Raw genomic sequence first — 20,173 nt, forward strand, 5'->3', positions numbered from 1 at the left:
CTACATGTAAAAGTGATCCCTCGTCCCCATACAGTGGAGGTGATTGCTGCATGTAAATGCAGCCCACATCTCGGCTGATGATATGACCGTGATCGGCAAAGGCTGCTTCGTAACGGATAATCAGACAGATCATCTCTAAGTCAACGGAACAAGGGATTCCCAACCAGTCTCCCAAGCTGGTACTTGCCAACCCTTAAGCTGCTTATCTTCTGCGATCTGACGAGTGCAGGTACATTCAGCTTAGAATAACGGTTGACATGTTATTTTAAGCTGAATGTACCTGCACTCGTCAGATCGCAGAAAATAAGCAGCTTAAGGCTTGGCAAGTACCAGCTTGGGAGACTGGTTGGGAATCCCTTGTTCCGTTGACCAGATCATCTCTAAGTGTAAAAGTACTCCAAGTCTGGTTCTGAAGAACCGAGGGAGGTCCAGGTGTTGTACCAGTAACACGGGCGTTGAAAAAAAGCACCTAGTGGCCATAATATAAAGTGAGTCTTAAAAAGAACCTGCCACCACCATGATGACCCTCACAACCACCTGGTGTACCTCACAGCTCTAATCATCATGTCCCATTGATGTTTTTGACTAGTTTGTCCAATGGATAACCTAGCCACAAAACAGCTTAATTTTCTCTGTGCACCCTACGTTATTGGACTGTTTGAACTCAAGGGTGCAGCGTCTTGATGCTCTGAGTCAAGCTTGCCATACTCCCATCTGGCATCTTTACTCTTGATGGAGGTCTCTGAGCTTGTGTATGTCAGTTGGGATCTCAGGTGTATCACCTCTGATGCACAGAAATGTCCATTAAGACTGAAGAGGTGGGAGGTGGGATGGTGGTGCATCAAGCTGGAGCTGGAGTGTCAGGACCCGCTACCACCTTGACTTCAAACGTTCAATTAGGATAGGCCGCATGGGGGGGGGGGTTGGAGAGAGTGGTTTTGCAGTAAAAATATCCGTCAGATGAACTACCCAAAACATCACTGCGGAAAGGACGACCAGAGTTGTCAGGTACTTAGGGCAGTTGGGGGGCCATTATGATCATTATGATGGTGACAGATTCTCTTTAAAGGGAACCAGGCGTGTAACCATTAACTCACCAGTGTGTCATTATACAGCACATCAAACCCAAACATTCCTGCAAACTATAGTAAATGCAGATCTAACTTAAAGGGAACCTGTCATGTTGAATGTGGTGCCTGATCTGCAGGATTCATGTTACAGAGCAGGTGGATCTGAGCAGACTGATATAGGCGGTCCTATCCGTGATTGACAGCAGATTGTATAAACAGTCATAGAGGTTAGGCTGTCAATCACTGATAGGACCGCCTCCTGATCACAATGAGCAGGAATTTAAATGTATACATTACGAGTTTTACTGAATCTTTTTCACAAAACTATATATCAGTCTGCTCAGCTCCTTCTGCTCTATAACATGCTGCATGTAGCTTACACTGCATTTTCATGGCAACAGGTTCCCTTTAAGTTACCAGAAAGTAAGCATTCCATCTTAACATTTGCCTGCTTGTCAGTGGAGGAAAGAGCTGCATTTACATGCATCAATCCCCTCCACTGTATGCGAACAAGTGATGGCTACTGCCATCGTTCGACCTCATACACAGCCATTGTTTCTGTGCAGCTGATTCCCGTTTACGTGTTTGTTCCCAATAATCTGCCCCGCAATTGGGCAGTGTAAATGTGCTTTACTGGGAGATGAGTTCAGAACTAAACCCTAGTGGCTTTGTGCGCCAGCATTGCACCAATGAAGCAGATGACAGTACACCTCACTTTACTGCGCATGCACCATAAGTTGCTGGAGTTGAATCCCAGACTCCTCTCTGAGTAAGTTAGATCTTCACTTCCTATACTGTATTTTGCAGGTATGGATGGATTTGATACGGGCTGGTCTGTCCCCCATATGCCTGGGCCACTCACACTGAATATACTTTCCTGGCTCCCCACTCCCCGAGTCGCTCCTGGTACCCACACTGCTGCTGCAGCTTCTCCTTGTGCGCGGATGAAAACATCCGTTGTTGGCGAGGAGAAGCCAATGGCAGGCGGGGACGAGCCTCCCTAGCATCGCAGTTGATGCTAAGGAGGCTCGTCCCTGCCTGCGATTGGCTGCTGCTCCACCGGCAACGGATGTTTTCATCCATGCACAGGGAGAAGCTGCAGGGCAGTGCGGGGACCAGGAGCGACTCGGGGAGTGGGGAGCCAGGTAAGTATTTTTTTGTCTTGGATAACCCCTTAAAACATTTTGTATTGCCACTTAGTTATTCAATAAAATCTATCTGTATAGTGTCACTTGCTGTTTATTTTTTTTCTTATTTCTTTGTCCTGCTCACTGAGAAGGCCGCACATGCTCAGTTTCATCCTTCAACTGCCTCCTTAGCTGTGATAGGGATGTCTGATTTTCATTTTTTACATTAGTCATGGGATTACCCCTTTAAACTCCTCAAAAGTGTGCTGCTTGCTGTCCATGAATTCAGAAGCTGAAAACCTGCCCTCATCATGTGCAACTGACCTACACGATGCACAAAATGAACTGGAAAACCCCTTTAAACAGCTAACGATTTAGGATCGGCAGCTCAGCAATGTCCTACTTAGTAAAATACACTATCCTGGTACGTAACAGGAGGACCCCCAGTAATGGACACTTGGAGGGGCACACTAGGATGTAAGACAGGTGATTCCCAATATGCCTCACATTCTTTACGTACATGGCACGTACATAAGATGACCTGAGAGAGGAAACGCTGGATGTTTTGCCTGCAAAATAAAACCCAGTAAGCTTCATATTGTGATTATCATGCAGTTGCTCTGGAGTAGCCGATTATATATATTAAGGTGGCCATACACCTTAGACTGATATTACTCTTTACACGCACAAGCATGTGTGTGTTCTCAATAGCGAGAGATGATAGGCTCCTCTGGCAGTGGCTTTTATCCAACATGCCCAATCCTTCTGCCAGCCAGGCTAAGTTGTGACAGCCCCATACACATAAGATGGTGCAACTGTTCCGCTGAACCTGATGGGTTCGGCTGAAATTCATCTAACATGTACGAGTCAGGTGATTTACACCTTCCCCCTATATGTCACCTGGGACCAAGTGTTAAACAGGTTGTATTTTAGGTTGGCTATTGTTTCCAAGGGCACCAACGGTGTCTAAGAGCCTCTTAAAGAATTTTCTCATAACAACGACTTGGTTGGTGTTCTAACCCCTGGTGATCAGCTCTACTTATCCAAGGAAGCGGTATAGCAGCCATTCGAAAGAATGGCAGATCAGGTAACACATAGAAACCCAGGTTCTTGAGTGGGAATCGTTCTTGTAGAGAACATCTCTGTTCAGGCATTGAGGAGGAAATGACTTCACTCTATGACATCCTATGGACAGGGGTTGTCTCCATCAGACAACCCTTTCGACTCCATACTCACCGAGCAAACCATGCGTGTTCACTGGGTAAGCCGAGGAACATACTGAAGGTGCCGGTCAAACGATGGATCTGGATCTGAGCTAATCTCGGTGGTCTTAGAGGTGGAATATGTTAACGTATTCAGCACCAAGAACCAGGATTATGTGAATATCCTAAAAATATGTATGAAAAAAATAAAAATTCTACTTCCGTGTTCTCACGAGTCAGCAGTGCGTAGGTACAGACGGTGTGATGATATCACCCGTTGCTCAATGCGAGCAGTCAGAAATAGAAATGGTTTCTGAGTCAGGTCTGCAAATAGACAGTGCTAAACGTTGGGGTCTGTTCAGATTGAAGCCTGACAGCTTACTAAGAAATCATGCCCAGCATGGGTGAAACGCTGCCGCATTTAAGCTACAGAAGTTATTGACGTCAGCGCAAATTAACCTTCAGGTTTGCAAAAATAATTGAGCGCGCAACGAGAACCAAGTAATACAATAAAGGTCGTTCCATTGCATAAGGGTCTTCTTGTACAGAGTACAAACATCTGGGCGACCTCCTTGGCACTCCGCTGCGCTATAATCAAGCTGCTAAAAAGCAAAATGCAATGTATAGTACGTAGACAGACAGCAGGGACTGACGATCTGATTTAGTCAACCAAGAAGAATTCAGCTATAAGGACTACCGCACAATTCAGGACCAAATACAGGCCATGCGGTTGAAATAACGGGTCAACTTGATTAAATAGGTCAGTACGATTCCGGCGACACCATAAATGTTTATTGGGGTTATTAGAGCATCTAATGGGTTAAATACTAAGATCGGAGGTAAGTCCGAACCTGGCTGTTGCAGCAGGTGTCTAGATGTATATTCCAGCCGTTACCCTTTGTGGATGGCATGGGCACAGAAGATTTAACAATTTCAGGCCCAGAGGATTTTCCATTTTTGAGTTTCCATTTTTTTTACTCCCTGCTTTCCCGGATCCATAACTTTTTATTTTTCCGATCACATAGACGGATGAGGGCTTGTTGTTTCTGTGGGACAAACTGTACTTTCTAATAGCACCATTTACTATTGCATACAAGGTAAGGAGAAGCTGGAAAACAAATTCCAAATGAGGTGGAATTGGAAAAAAAACTGCAATTCCGCCAGTTTTTGGAGTTTTGTTTTTACGGTGATCCCCTGTGGTAAAACTGATCTGTTACTTTCATTCTCTGGGTCAGTGTGATTACAGTGATACCACATTCATACAGTTTATTTACTTTAGTTTTTATCACCATAATCTGATCCTATAATTTTTTTTTATAGTTATGTCTATGGAGCTATGTGAGGGTTCATTTTTTTATGGGATGATCTGTTATTTTAGTTACTATTTTGGAGTGTGTAGGACTTTTTATTAAATTATTTTGGGATGGGGAAGCGATGACAAAATCGGCCCTTTAGATTATTTTATTTTTTCATTGTACGGGATAAATGTTTATTTTTTATATTATTTATTTTAATTATGGGGAAAAGGGATGATTTGAATTTTTATATATTTTTTAAAACTTAGTTTTTACTTAGTTTTTTTTTAAATTAGATTGCTTCCCCGTTACATTGCAATGAATTGCAGATTCGCTATGTTCTTATGAAGCCCTGCCACTTGCAGGACTCCATAGGAACTACAACTGCAATAGCATGGGTTTCTTTAGAGAGACCCAGGCTATCACAGGCAATGAATGGCTCCCCCAACTGCAGTGCAGGGGAGATGTTCAGGACCCGGGAGTACAGCGCTCCCAGGGGAAGCCACCTCAGATACTGTGCTCACAACTGTTCACAGCATCTGATGGGTTAAATGTCTGCAATCTGCGTTATTGCCGATCACAGACACTATCCCTGAGGGTCTGCTGTTTAAAACAGCAGAAACCTGGTGGCTATGGGGCTCTCGTGGGCGCCATATTTAGATAGAGCGGTTACTTGCATGAAAGCACTGCCAAAAAGGATGAACAGTTAGATACAAATGCAAGTTAAAGAGGTTCTCTGGGCCTGTACCTAAAGAAACACTTTCAGTTAACCCAAGAAGAGAAGACATTCTGAGCAGTACTTATGCTTCCATCATTCTTGCCAAATGTGCTCCTCTTTCTTCCTGTTCAGCTACATCTACATTATGCAGCTGAGGGAGGCATTTTGGGTACAGGCCTAGTGAACCCCTGTACAAAAAAGGACATGTCTGTCTTAGTAAATACTTGAAATTTGCAAGAAATAAAAATACTGGAGCACTTTTTGTTAGAATTCTGCATTGTTCCTCTAATTCCTCCTTGAAATGTGCTAAATGAATACATTGAATAAATAGTAGATTTTACTATTCCCCTTGTCATAAGGAGAAACTGTGTAATCAGGTTGACCGAGACTGTAGGGATGAACCGGGAATTCCAGTTATCAATTTATTTTTGAATTTCAAGGAAGTATAAAAGAGGAAGAGCATGATGTAGAGTCCAAAATAAAGGTGCTACAGAATCATTTCATAGAGAACATATGTCCGGAGAACGGGCAGGTCCTCTTAAACATCTAGAAAGATCAAGCAGTGGGGTGGGGGTGTGCAGCTTTTACTTTGAGAAAGTCTAGTACTTTTGACATGAGGTTGTCTGCAAATTTCAACAAAATCCCAACGTGTAAACATGAAAAAATGTTACGGAGAACCTGGCACATAACGATAGGATTACCCCAACCCTCTCCAGTTATGTTAAAGGTCTCACCATGATCCCAGTGCCTAGATTATCACATTCATCTATGGAACTCACATATCTGGAGGTCTCTTCCAGGTTCTGATCATTCATATCCTTGGGGATGATTCTTGTAGCTTGCCGCCCCTTAGCGTAAGGCTTCGGGAGTTGTCCTCTGAACTCCGATTCAATGAACTGAAGTTGCCAACTACGTGCGATAAGAATCAAAAGATAAGATATATTAGATGGGTGGAGGACCCCGGGACAGGCTGTATTTATATATGCACCCCGCTATACAGTATGCATGGTTCATGTGTCCTATCCATACAGACTTGTGGGTCAAACTTAGCCTTCTATGTGATACATCTGGAACGGTAAGTGGAGTTGTATGAAATTGAAAAATGAAAAAATTTAGCAGATTTGCCATGGATTTTGCTGAAGATCTGTGGCATATTTTGCCTTATGTACTGCAAAGGGTGTGCAAAAGGTAACTCCCAAGAAAGGAGCGCCACCTTGTGGAAGTGGCTCCCTATGATTAAAAAATTGACTTTTTAAGTTGTTTTTGGGTGCTTGCTCCTCATCAGTACGGAGTAGGAGACTACCTGGGTGGGTGCGGTGCCTTGGATGCAGGGTACTGGCTCTCAAGAGACCAGCCTTGTAGGGAGACATACTGGAAGGACTACATGGCATGGAGACTTATTGGCAATGCTCCATGGGAAAGCAAAATGCAAAGAGGTATCTCGCAAGCAAAGAAAACCATCTCGCCAGTGCCACCTTGAGGAAGTGGGTCCCTATGAGTTAAAGTGCATCTGTCAGCAGATTTGTACCTGACACTGGCTGACCTGTCACATGTGCGCTTAGCAGCTGAAGGCATCTGTGATGGTCCCATGTTTATATGTGCCCAAAATGCTGAGAAAAATGATATCTTTGTGTATGCAAATTAGCTTCTAGGAGCAACGGGGAAGTTGCCGTTACACCTAGAGGCTCCGAAATTTTATGCACTTTGATTGACTTTAGCAACACCCCCGTTGCTCCTAGAGGCTAATTTGCATGCAGATATCATTTTTCTCAGCATTTTGGGCACATTAACATCAGGCCAACACAGACGTCTTTAGCTGCCAAGTGCACATGTAACAGGTCAGCCAGTGTCATAGGTGCAAATCTGCTGATAGATAAACTTTAAAGTTAAAAAGTCAGATTTTTTTTACATATCGTGCTGTAAAAAAGATGCAAACTATGCTGTACGCCATATTTGCGCCTTAATTTGAGTCTTCGAGTTTTTTGTTACTTTTCCACCGTATCAAGAAAACAGGTGGGGCCTACAGGGAGTAGGTGGGACCTATCGTTGCTCACCGGATTTGCTATAACTTACGCCACAAACTGGCGCAAGTCATAGCTCAAGTCTAAGCCAGCCTCTAGCTGGTGAATATTTGCGTTTCTGGCACAAGGAGTGGCACATCTGTCTCTAAATAAATTAGTTGCATCTTACGCCGACAGGGAATCAACACTGGCTTATGTGAATGCCAAATTTTCATAAATGTCCCCCCTTTATTCTCAGGAACACTGCAACCCATTTTCACAAGACAGATACCATTTTAATAAACAGGATCAACTATACCAGGTAGCATACCTGGTTTAATAGGGTTGATCCTGCTGAGATGTGCTCTTTAGCTAGACTACTAATATCCACTGAACGGACTGCATATTTATCACCATTCTCCCAACCAGTGCGCTGTATCCAGGTCAGTACAAGATGAAACAATCAAACTCACTTGTCTGGAAGAAGAAAATTACTTGGAAAGCGATACCACTCTTTCCCCACACACACATTCACTGTCTTGCTGTCTGGTACAGTGTGAAGAGCCGGGTCCTTCGCAATTCTGTAAAACTCTGGGTATAAATCTAATGGTGCATGATAACCTGAAAAATAGAAACATTGTCATAGGGAATGTTTCCTCAGAAAATCAGTATTTAAATCAGATTTTTATTATTAAAGGCTATGTACAACTTCGGAGGCAATTTTTGTTTATGATTGTTTTTTTACAAATTTTTGGCTAAAAATCATTTTCAATTGGCCTTTATTAAAAATATTGAGCTGTTCTGTCACGAAGGGTTAACCGTTTTTCTAACTTTGTGACTGGTACTTTCAGGTTGTGTCCTCTAACCCTCATCTCTAAACTACTAAGAGGTGATAAACACTTATTCAAGCCACTTTCTTATCAGTAAGATAAGGATTGAGCTTTAAAGAGGACCTTTCACTAGAATAAAACTTCTAAACTAACTATACAGACATGGAGAGCGGCGCCCAGGGATCCCCCTGCACTTACTGTTATCCCGAGGCGCCGCTCCGTTCTACCGGTATAGCCTCCGGTATCTTCATAGTTAGGCTCCACCCAGGGGAACCTGCCGGTGTCTCATTCTCCCATGCTGTAGCGTTGGCCAATTGCAGCGCTCAGATCCCTGAGCGCCGCTCTCCATGTCTGTATAGTTAGTTTAGATGTTTTATTCTAGTGAAAGGTCCTCTTTAATGAGTGTTTATAATGCCAGAGAGCAGAGATAAGGAGTCCCACTGCTCCCCAGATGACGGAAAAGACAGAAAATCCACTGGCTGCTACTACAGTATCTGAGTCATGTACAGAAGAAGACCAATTGAAAAAATATTTTTTAGCTTAAAATAAATACAATGCAATAATTAAAAAAAAAATTGCCCCCAAAGGTGTACATAGCCATTAAGGGTTTGTTAGTTTAAAAAAATAAATATTTTTGGCGTTTTCATTTTTGTTACCATCCACCTAGAAAACATGAGATGTTGCTGTTTTCACACGGAACACTAGATCAAACCAAATGGGATTAAGCTGTCTCTTTTCTGTAGCTTACAAGCTTTGCTGTATAGACTGGGACAGCAGGATTAGAGTCATCTCATTATGATGAAAGCGTGAGGCAGGTAATGACTGTTGTATTTTTCTGCCAGAGGTATAGATAAGGTTGGATAGTAACACAGCACTCTCTCCACACTATTCTCTACAGTGACTGACTAGCAGCTGTGTATACATACAGAGAAAGCAGCCTGAGGTGTGGGAAGGTCTCCTCATGCATACAGTAGACTCATAACCAGGAATCCACTGTATTATTTCACTGCTCCTATTAAGCAAAAGTACAATGGGGACAGGGGCGGATTGGCAATAAACCCTACAGGGAAATTTCCCGATGGGCTGATGCCCTGGGGCCACTCAAGCCCTCGTTATGGCTGCAGGCCAGGTACCTAATGATCTGATGCTCAAGGGCCACATGTGCCCTCCTGAACTCAACTGTGATACAGTTGAATACTGTGGTTGGGGGCAGCAGTATCTTGTATTGCTCTGTGGTATTTGGTTCTGCTGGCGCGGTATTCTGTGCAGCCCTACAGTATTGCAGGCACTGCCTACTTCAGTTGTCCCTGCCTACTTGTTTTGTCCCGTCTTTTGTCAATTTGGACCCACCTACAACATGGTGCCACTTTTAGGTTTTTTTCCAGGGCCACATTAAGTTCACAATCCGCCCCTGAATGGGGAGATATATTAATGGGGTTGGTCACCTTCAGGGAGTCTTTTGGGCAAACCCCCACCCACACGTGGCCGGACCTGCAGAGGGCAGCAACTTTCTGTCTAGACTTACTTTGTGCCTTCTTTTGTTGCAGACTTATTGTGTCACAAATAGGCTTCGTGCAGCGCACTGTGTCAGTGTAATACAGTTGGCAGACGTACTTTGGAGCGAGCTTTCCATTGGCATCAACTGATGTCACCACCACAGATACATGACCTCAATCCCAGAAACTGGAAGAAGTCACTCACCTCTGAACAAGACAATGGAACGAGAAAAGGACAGGAGACCAAACAGTAGGACCGTACCAATGGCAAGCCAGTTTGAAGAAACCGTGTAATGCTCTAAACGGTACCGTTGGAATAAAAAATGGTAACATTTCTAAAAGAAGAGGAAAAAAACTACTTTTAGCCTAACTTATTTTAAAAAAAAATCTAAAAAAATCAAGCATACATTGGAAGTCAATCAGAAAGCAATGAATTGAGTTTGCAAAGTTTTAAAAACGGTTTTGAACTGGCCTTCAACTTGTACCTGTTATTCTAGGGTGTTTTCAACAACATTTTTTCATTGCAGGCACGCAATCATGTATTATTATTTTTTTAAGATTCATTCCAAACACCGATTTTTATGAAGGATCCCTTTTTTTGCTAAAAAGAGTGACCTTCAATTGATTTAATGTGTGTCCTTGTATGGAAAAACAGATACCATTGTATGCAATTCATTAATAGTTTTTTTTTGCCGGATTGAACTAGAAAGGAATGCATCCATTTTTTGTTGGACCTTGCATTTTCCTATCCAATAAAACAAAACAAAAACATTTTTTGCCATCCATCTGATCTACGAAGGCTATGTATCCAGTAAGAGCATCAGCTTTTTGTAAGGTTTAGGAGGAAAAACGGCAATGGGAAACATGGTGTTAAATAGGCTGATAAACCTTTTGACATGTCGTAGTGGCATGTAAGACATATTGTTTAGTGGCGGTCCGGGTACAGAGACCCCACCTGTGGCCCTACCATCTTCTCAGAGAAGGGGTTATACAGGGAGTGCAGAATTATTAGGCAAGTTGTATTTTTGAGGATTAATTTTATTATTGAACAATAACCATGTTCTCAATGAACCCAAAAAACTCATTAATATCAAAGCTGAATATTTTTGGAAGTAGTTTTTAGTTTGTTTTTAGTTTTAGCTATTTAAGGGGGATATCTGTGTGTGCAGGTGACTATTACTGTGCATAATTATTAGGCAACTTAACAAAAAACAAATATATACCCATTTCAATTATTTATTTTTACCAGTGAAACCAATATAACATCTCAACATTCACAAATATACATTTCTGACATTCAAAAACAAAACAAAAACAAATCAGTGACCAATATAGCCACCTTTCTTTGCAAGGACACTCAAAAGCCTGCCATCCATGGATTCTGTCAGTGTTTTCATCTGTTCACCATAAACATTGCGTGCAGCAGCAACCACAGCCTCCCAGACACTGTTCAGAGAGGTGTACTGTTTTCCCTCCTTGTAAATCTCACATTTGAGGATGGACCACAGGTTCTCAATGGGGTTCAGATCAGGTGAACAAGGAGGCCATGTCATTAGATTTTCTTCTTTTTTACCCTTTCTTGCCAGCCACGTTGTGGAGTACTTGGACGCATGTGATGGAGCATTGTCCTGCATGAAAATCATGTTTTTCTTACCTTGCAGACTTCTTCCTGTACCACTGCTTGAAGAAGGTGTCTTCCAGAAACTGGCAGTAGGACTGGGAGTTTAGCTTGACTCCATCCTCAACCCAAAAAGGCCCCACAAGCTCATCTTTGATGATACCAGCCCAAACCAGTACTCCACCTCCACCTTGCTGGCGTCTGAGTCGGACTGGAGCTCTCTGCCCTTTACCAATCCAGCCATCTGGCCCATCAAGACTCACTCTCATTTCATCAGTCCATAAAACCTTTGAAAAATCAGTCTTGAGATATTTCTTGGCCCAGTCTTGACGTTTCAGCTTGTGTGTCTTGTTCAGTGGTGGTCGTCTTTCAGCCTTTCTTACCTTGGCCATGTCTCTGAGTATTGCACACCTTGTGCTTTTGGGCACTCCAGTGATGTTGCAGCTCTGAAATATGGCCAAACTGGTGGCAAGTGGCATCTTGGCAGCTGCACGCTTGACTTTTCTCACTTCATGGGCAGTTATTTTGCGCCTTGGTTTTTCCACACGCTTCTTGCGACCCTGTTGACTATTTTGAATGAAACGCTTGATTGTTCGATGATCACGCTTCAGAAGCTTTGCAATTTTAAGAGTGCTGCATCCCTCTGCAAGATATCTCACTATTTTTGACTTTTCTGAGCCTGTCAAGTCCTTCTTTTGACCCATTTTGCCAAAGGAAAGGAAGTTGCCTAATAATTATGCACACCTGATATAGGGTGTTGATGTCATTAGACCACACCCCTTCTCATTACAGAGATGCACATCACCTAATATGCTTAATTGGTAGTAGGCTTTCGAGCCTATACAGCTTGGAGTAAGACAACATGCATAAAGAGGATGATGTGGTCAAAATACTCATTTGCCTAATAATTCTGCACGTAGTGTAGATAGTCTGAGGAGAGCTGAGCAGCGCCCATCAGAGACAATGGGGCGCAGCATTTAGCCGAGTGCCGTCACCCCATTATTCCAGCAATAGGATTGGGTCTCAGCACTCTGACCCCCACCAATCAAAACTTCTGATAGGTCACCGTCACATGTCCATTATGAGTTTCATAAAATGACAGGTCAACTTTGTAGTACAGTAAAGTAGTAGTACAGCTACTTAGTAAAACTAGCATGGCGATGTTAGAGGTATCACCATGTTGGATTTTTTTAAGGAAATCTGTCAACTAGTTTGACTCCATTTAACCTTTAGCAATGCTACGTAGTGCGGCTTCAAAAACATCCCTTTCTCCGTATTATCCTTAGTTTAGAATTCCAGAAATCACAGTTTGAGGTCTAATGAGGGGTGTGACTAAGGGTTCCAAACCTACAATGGCTTGTGTGAATGGAGCCCTGTGCATACATTTAGTGAATGCACCAAGAACTTTTCCAATTCCGGCGTATATCCTAAAAATAGAGCTTGGACGCAGTGTACACGGAGCCTTATTCTGAAACGATCTTGCCCATCTGAAATCCATTATTTGAGAAAACACAATGTGCGCTGAAGGAGTGGATGGTTTATTTTCTGGCACAGAACGGGCCATATCTTCAGTGTCCAGAGTCAGAAGGTCCTTTATGACTCTCAAAAGCCTCGCAACGTAACAGATGATTGAGCATCTGAAACGGCCTGTTATTGTAAGACGACGAAATCTTATTGTTCGGCTCAATGCCTCCTCTGTTCAGAAGACTCACGGCAATTTTCTTCGGCTGATGGAAAACAGGCAACACGCAATCTTCAGGCGGTGGTAGAACATCGTCTTCTGTTCACTTTGGAAAAAACTTCCTGTTCTGGAAACATCTTCAATCCGGGACTTGCACATCTGTAACGTCTCACATTCGCCACAATGGTTTCCAATGAGACCGTTTTCTGATGTACTGTGAAAAAGGCACTACATTCAAGGATGGGTCTCCGCAAGCTATAATGGAGGCAGAGCCGGCCTTGTCTATATGGCTGCCTGCGCCTAATTATATTCTGGTGCCCCCTTCCTACAGAGATTTAGGCCAAGTTTAAAATAATTAAAAGTAAAAGTGTAAAGGACATCTGTCAGCAGATTTGTCCCTATGACACTGGCTGACCTGTTACATGTGCGCTTGGCAGCTGAAGGCGTCTGTGTTGGCCCCATGTTCATATGTGCCCGCATTGCTGAGAAAAATGATGTTTAAATATATGCAAATGAGCCTCTAGGAGCAACGGGGGCGTTACCATTACACCTAGAGGCTCCGCTCTCTCTCTGCAACTGCTGCGCCCTCTGCACTTTGATTGACAGGGCCAGGCAGGCGTGATGTTTTTACTACCTGTCCCTGTCCAAGTGCAGAGGGGGCACAGGAGTTGCAGAGAGCTGAGCCTTTAGGTGTAACAGCAACAAGGGGTTGCTCCTAGAGGATCATTTGCATATATTTAAACCTCATTTTTCTCAGTACTGTGGGCACATATGAACATGAGACCAACAGAGACGCCTTCAGCAGCCAAGCGCACATGTAACAGGTCGGCCAGTGTCATAAGTACAAAACTGCTGACAGATGCCATTTAATAATATGAACAATGGCCCATGGCAGGCAGCAGCCAGATTGGACAATTTGGCCCAAGATCAGTTGATCTACAAGTGTATGGCATGATTAGCCAAATTTGGCTGATCATTTGTGACTTAGTGCAAGCTGCAGGGGAAATGAAATGTGGAATCTGATTTGTTGCTATGGGCACCTAAGCCAGATTTTATTTGCACCAATTTTGATAAATCTCTTCCAATATCTGTAAGTTCTGGGTAAACACTACTGGGCTGTATCAATAGAAGTCAGCAAGACCATGTCGAGTCTGCTTCGCATTGGCTATATGTGGCTGTTCGTGTCTATTGATGCTGCTCAGCGGAAAGAAGTGGAGGAGCTCAGAGAAATGGAGGAGAGAACAGAACTTAAAGGGGTTGTGTCACTCCAGCAAGTGGCACCTATCGTGTAGAGAAAGTTTATACCAGGCTCTTACTAATGTATTGTTATTATCCATATTGCCTCTGTTGCTGGCTGGATTCATTTTTCCATCACCTTATACAGCGCTCATTTCCATGGTTATGACCACCCTGCAATCCATCTGTGGTGGTCATGCTTGCACACTATAGGAAAAGCACTGGCCTCTCTGGCGGCTGGGACCATGGAAGCTCACATAGGCTAGTGCTTTTTTCTATCATGTACAAGCAAGACCACCGCTGTTAGATTGCAGGGTGGTCGTAACCATGGAAATGAGAGCTGCATATGGTGATGGAAAAATTAATCCAGCCAGCAAAGGAAGCAATATGGACAATCACAATACATTAGTAAGCGTCTTGTATTAACCTTCTCTACATGATAAATGCTATTTGCAGTGACACAACCCTTTTAAGTGGGATCCCTGTCAATTGAGATGATGATCCAGGTGCTAGGAGCAGGCAGCTTTTTTCTGCTGACAGTTCCTAGCCATGTAGTGTTAGCAGGAGGGCTTTGTAAAGTGCTGGCACGCAGCGCTCTTTTAACATGCATTTAGGATGCAGTTTTTTTTATTGTAGCTAGCCAAAATTAATTAAATTGTTTCCACTATACAGAAAACCAAGGTTAATGAGGCTGCTAAACTGGCTAAATTGAAAACTGCATCCTTAATGCATGTCAGAACTGCACTGTGTGCCAGCACCCTAAGAGTTGGAGGCATCTTTGGAAGCCCCGTGCTGAAGCCTGCATGGACTCCGCACTTCAAACAGAGGAAGAACAAGGATAGGGATGGAGGTGGGGGACTGAAGGAGTGGGAAAGGTGGCGCCCCCTGAACTATGCAAGGGGATGGCACCCTGTGCAACAGGTTGCACACCCATTAGGCCGGCCCTGACTGCTCCGGTGCCACAAGCAGACAACTACAGAGCTGCTCCCACCGAAGTGAGTATGAGCAGAGCTGCAGTAACCAGCTCCACGCACTGCACAGCAGACAGAGCTGCTGTAACCAGCTCCACGCACTGCACAGCGGACAGAGCTGCTGTAACCAGCTCCACGCACTGCACAGCGGACAGAGCTGCAGTAACCAGCTCCACGCACTGCACAGCGGACAGAGCTGCCGTAACCAGCTCCACGCACTGCACAGCGGACAGAGCTGCCGTAACCAGCTCCACGCACTGCACAGCGGACAGAGCTGCCGTAACCAGCTCCACGCACTGCACAGCGGACAGAGCTGCCGTAACCAGCTCCACGCACTGCACAGCGGACAGAGCTGCCGTAACCAGCTCCACGCACTGCACAGCGGACAGAGCTGCCGTAACCAGCTCCACGCACTGCACAGCGGACAGAGCTGCCGTAACCAGCTCCACGCACTGCACAGCGGACAGAGCTGCCGTAACCAGCTCCACGCACTGCACAGCGGACAGAGGTGCCGTAACCAGCTCCACGCACTGCACAGCGGACAGAGCTGCAGTAACCAGCTCCACGCACTGCACAGCGGACAGAGCTGCAGTAACCAGCTCCACGCACTGCACAGCGGACAGAGCTGCAGTAACCAGCTCCACGCACTGCACAGCGGACAGAGCTGCCGTAACCAGCTCCACGCACTGCACAGCGGACAGAGCTGCGTAATTCAGATGCCGGATCTACCACAGAACAGCTGATTTGGGGTGTGTAGTGTCGGCTCCTGCTGATCAGATAGTTATAGCCTACTCTGAGGATAGGCCACCACTTGTCGAATAGCCATTTAAGGTGCCCATTCACACCCCAACTATTCCATGATGCCAGGGTTCAGAAGGATTGGGTTGTTGGATTGCCTTTTGTTTTTATCAGGGAAGATAAGTTACTGCCAGAGGTGTCTAGGGGCGGCTTACTCCCCTTTACTATTAAGAACACATGCACACTCGGCTCAGCCTAGCGTGTATGAGCTTTCTTTTCTATCTAAGCTGTATGGCCAGCTTTACTCCTGATTTGAGGCCAACATTGATCTGACCAGTCCAATATTTTGTAGCTTCTCTAGTTGTAGGCTCCATATCTGACTGTGGTAAACAGAATTTTGTACCCATCCACAGGATAAGGGAAAAATGTATGATCGCTGGTGATTTCACCCTTGGAGTTTGTGAGAATGGGTGTCTCCTAGTCCCCTGTTTTCATGGAGTGGTAGTGAGCATGTCAGTCCATAGGATATGTAATAAATATCTGATCAGTTACCTAGATGCTCGACGAGCGCTGCGGCCTCCTCACAGGATCCCAAGCACAGCGCTGTACACTATACAATGTCTGTGCTTGGTGTTGTAGCTCAGGTCCCTTCGCGGGAGAGGGGTTGAGCAGTACGGAGGCCATGTGGCCTAGGAAGAAGTTATGGCTCTCACCAGGGCACCCCGATCTCTCCAAACCGCTGCTCACTGGGGAGGCTTGGAGTTAGATCCCCACCGACCAGATAGTGATCACCTATCCTGAGGATAAGTCCTCACTATTCTACTACTGGAAAATCCCTTTAATAACGTTAAATTGTTCATAACAATTGCAAAACCTAATTTTAATACTGTCAAGATTTAAGACTCTTTTTCAGAGGCTGAGCATCGCTTGTGCCCGATATTTGGGCAATGTAAATGTGTCGCCAATGCTCATTCATCAGGTGAAGGCATCGTTGATGTGCATGCAAAAACATTGTTTCCGGGCAGCAGATTGTCCTGTGTAAACAGGGAGCTGACGCCCAGAAACAATGAAGCTGGGGGGACAAGGAATGGCAGCAGCTATCACTCGTCCTCATACATGTTAATGCTGCTCTCACCTCTGCTCACGATCAGGCAATCATCAAGACCAAACTGTCCGTTTCCTATAATTGCCTGTTCAGTCGGCACATGCAAAGGGGCCTATAGCTCTTGAAGGTGCTGTGGTGTCGTGAAGACCTTGCAAGAATTTATCCTCATCAAGGTTCAAACATAAAATCAGATATTTGCTACTTACTATACAAGCCAGGATGTATAGTTTGATGTCAATGGGGACGGCATCCAGGACACGATTACACAGAAATCAGTAGGTAAACACTACTCTGTTACGTCAATCGATTGTATCTCAACTTTTAATATGAGCACTAAAGGGTTTTCATAAATCTTATCTGGTTGATGTGGATAATCACTATAAAACCAGATGTTTATTCAAGCAGTGAGTAGATTCTCAGTCTAAGCACATTTGGACAAATTTCATCATATAGCCAAATATTAGTGCATACCAAAAGAAAAGTGTACATTACCTGCAGAGCAGAGAGGGCTACGGCCCCGCACAAGCAAATGAGGGGGTAGATAGGAAAGAGAAACCTCTCCTCTTTATGTGGTCGTGTGAAGAAAATCAAAATCCAGATATACATTGGAGCCAATGTAAGCCAATACGGTCTACCAAGGTTCTGAACTGCTGGAGCAAACATAATGAGGCCGTTAGCAGCGTAAAGCATGGGGGCAGACGTTTCTTCAGAACGTTTTGCAGCAAATGCGCCCTTACACCCTCAATAGCTATAGCCTGAACACATTCTCCCTATTCCAGCTCAGGAGGCAGCTGAAGGCTGGAACTGAGCATGTGTGTCCATCTCAGTGAGGTGGACAGAGAAATAATAAATAGAACAAACAGCAGGTAGCACTATGGAGATGTTTTGATCTGCGCGAAGGGGAGATGCAGCGGTGGCCGTGCAGAGATCAGAAGCTACGCGGGTGCTGGGGAGCGGGGTAACTATATGAGAGGCCTGGGCACTCGGGGGCATGTTTTAGACTTTGGATAACCCCTTTAATTCCAGTGTTATGTACATTTGTATGCGCTAGTTGACAATTAACTAAATCAAATGCACCCACTAACCCAGGAGATCAATTTTCATGTTCCAATAGTCTAAGACTATAAATTCCTGTTTTTGGTCTTATTTATTAAAATATAACCTTTATTTATTTCATTATAACTCAATACCACAGAAAACAAAACAAAAAAAGAAAGAAGTGACATTTAAAAATACATATCTCAGTTTATTAGTAATTCAGAGGAATCCTTCTATGTATCTCACTAAGGCTACTTGCAGGCTTCCTACTCACACCTTATTCCTATACTTACTGTAATGTCAGCTGACACCAGACACTATCGTCAGGCCGCACTTGTAGCTATTCACTCTTGATACTATTCCTCTGAATAATATCTATCTGTATTCCTCGCTATGGCTATACTGCCTAATTCACTGCACTATGCCTCAGGCGTGTTCGGCATCTGCAGATCGCCTCACTTTTATTCTATCTTTCGCCCTTCCATAATTCTTAAAATGTATTTAGAAGCGCAGCTCCCCCAACATGTTTCACCGCAGATGCGGCGTCTTCAGGGGAATGGAGCTACTATCAACACGAGCGTCTCCTGCCGGAAATACTTTGTATCTGTAAGGTGGGTCCCACCTTCTTGATCACCTATGGCTATTCAGTCTCGTGTTGATTGATGTCCTTCTGGGCCAATCGTATCCTTTCTTTTTCCATCACCGGCTTACTGGGAAAGAAGATACTCTGCTAATGCGTCCGAGACTTAGAATTTATTCCTCAGTGTGTGAATACGCATGCGTTGGGACTTAGTTCATGTCTATGTCCTGTGTCCGTCTGCGCTTGACTTATACTCCCATGCTCGGTCTTCATGCAGCAAAGACTCAGGTATATATACATAGACTCTGAACCTACAACTCCCCTCATTCATAAATATATATAGCAAAAATCAGGGAACCTGTTTGTCACGAGGTTCCAAAATATTTTGGGATTTCGCACTCTGTGTGTTGACACACGTCTAGTATTAATTATCCCTTAATGTATTTTTTATTACCATATTATTTTATGTTCTTATTTAATATATATTATTTTGTGTTCCCAGTAGCCGGTACTTGGACTATGTATCTTTCTTATTATTCCTAGGAATGATGTCCCAGATTGCTGGATATTTGTGCCCTTTTGTATGTTTGTCTGCGCCTATTAACTTTTTGATATTTTTATAATAATTTTTGCAACTACGAGGAGAGGAAAGAAAAATCAGTGTTTTCCAAGTAATTCCACTCTTTTCATTTTGGTTTATTTATTTATTTTACTATATATCTCTATCTCTATATTAATCATTATTTATCTTCACCATCTTGGGTATCATATAAATGCTGTGTACGAAAAACTTTCATTCAGGCCAATTGGGCTCATAGTATTGAGTCTCTGAATCCATCGTGCTTCATTCTGCAAAAGCTTTTTATCCAAATTTCCTCCTCTCGGACCCACAGTTATTTTTTCTATCCCCCAGAAACGTAAGACTGATGTTTTATTATCATGTGCATATTTTATATGTCTTGCAATTGGTGTATCTTTTGCAGTTTCTATTGAGCTCAAATGGCCCGATATCCGGCGTCTCAGTTCCTGGGTGGTTTTTCCCACGTATAATCTGGGGCATGGGCATGATGCTATATACACAACTCCTTGCGTTTTGCATGTAATCCGTTGTCTGATGTCATATTCTTTTTTTGTCAGCTGGATTTATGATTTTTTTTTTATCCGAGGGATATATTTACAAAAGGAGCAATCTCCACAGGGTGATGACCCTCTGTATTTCTCTCTAATTGAAATATTGTCTATTCCTTCTTCCTTTAGGTGACTATGCACGAGTTGGTCCTTCAAATTTGAGGCTTTCCTATAGGTTACGCTTGGATTGATGGTAAGTACTGTTTTTAGATCTCTGTCTGATTGTATTATATACCAATATTTTTCCAATATTCAATAAATTTCTTTTTGATAACCATCGAAGGTTCCTATACACCGGATAATTTCATTCTTTTTTACGGGAGATGTTTTTAATAATTCT

At 43.6% G+C, this 20,173-nt stretch overlaps 1 protein-coding gene across 3 annotated transcripts in view; it reads right to left on the reverse strand.

Moving 5' to 3' along the window:
- The window catches only part of ALG9 (ALG9 alpha-1,2-mannosyltransferase), a 170,398-nt gene that overhangs the window by 54,511 nt on the left and 95,714 nt on the right, over positions 1-20,173 (reverse strand). For 2 of the 3 annotated variants that reach the window (XM_044282301.1, XM_044282299.1), the window contains exons 10-13: positions 17,580-17,737; positions 9,944-10,073; positions 7,886-8,033; positions 6,192-6,321 (exon numbers count right to left, since the gene is read on the reverse strand). In XM_044282301.1, the coding sequence (XP_044138236.1) occupies positions 6,192-6,321; positions 7,886-8,033; positions 9,944-10,073; positions 17,580-17,737 (566 nt within the window). The remainder of the gene's footprint in view (positions 1-6,191; positions 6,322-7,885; positions 8,034-9,943; positions 10,074-17,579; positions 17,738-20,173) is intronic. The other variant, XM_044282300.1, reaches the window with a different exon arrangement.

The sequence above is a fragment of the Bufo gargarizans genome, chromosome 2 (assembly GCF_014858855.1).
Source record: "Bufo gargarizans isolate SCDJY-AF-19 chromosome 2, ASM1485885v1, whole genome shotgun sequence".
Lineage (NCBI taxonomy): Eukaryota > Metazoa > Chordata > Amphibia > Anura > Bufonidae > Bufo > Bufo gargarizans.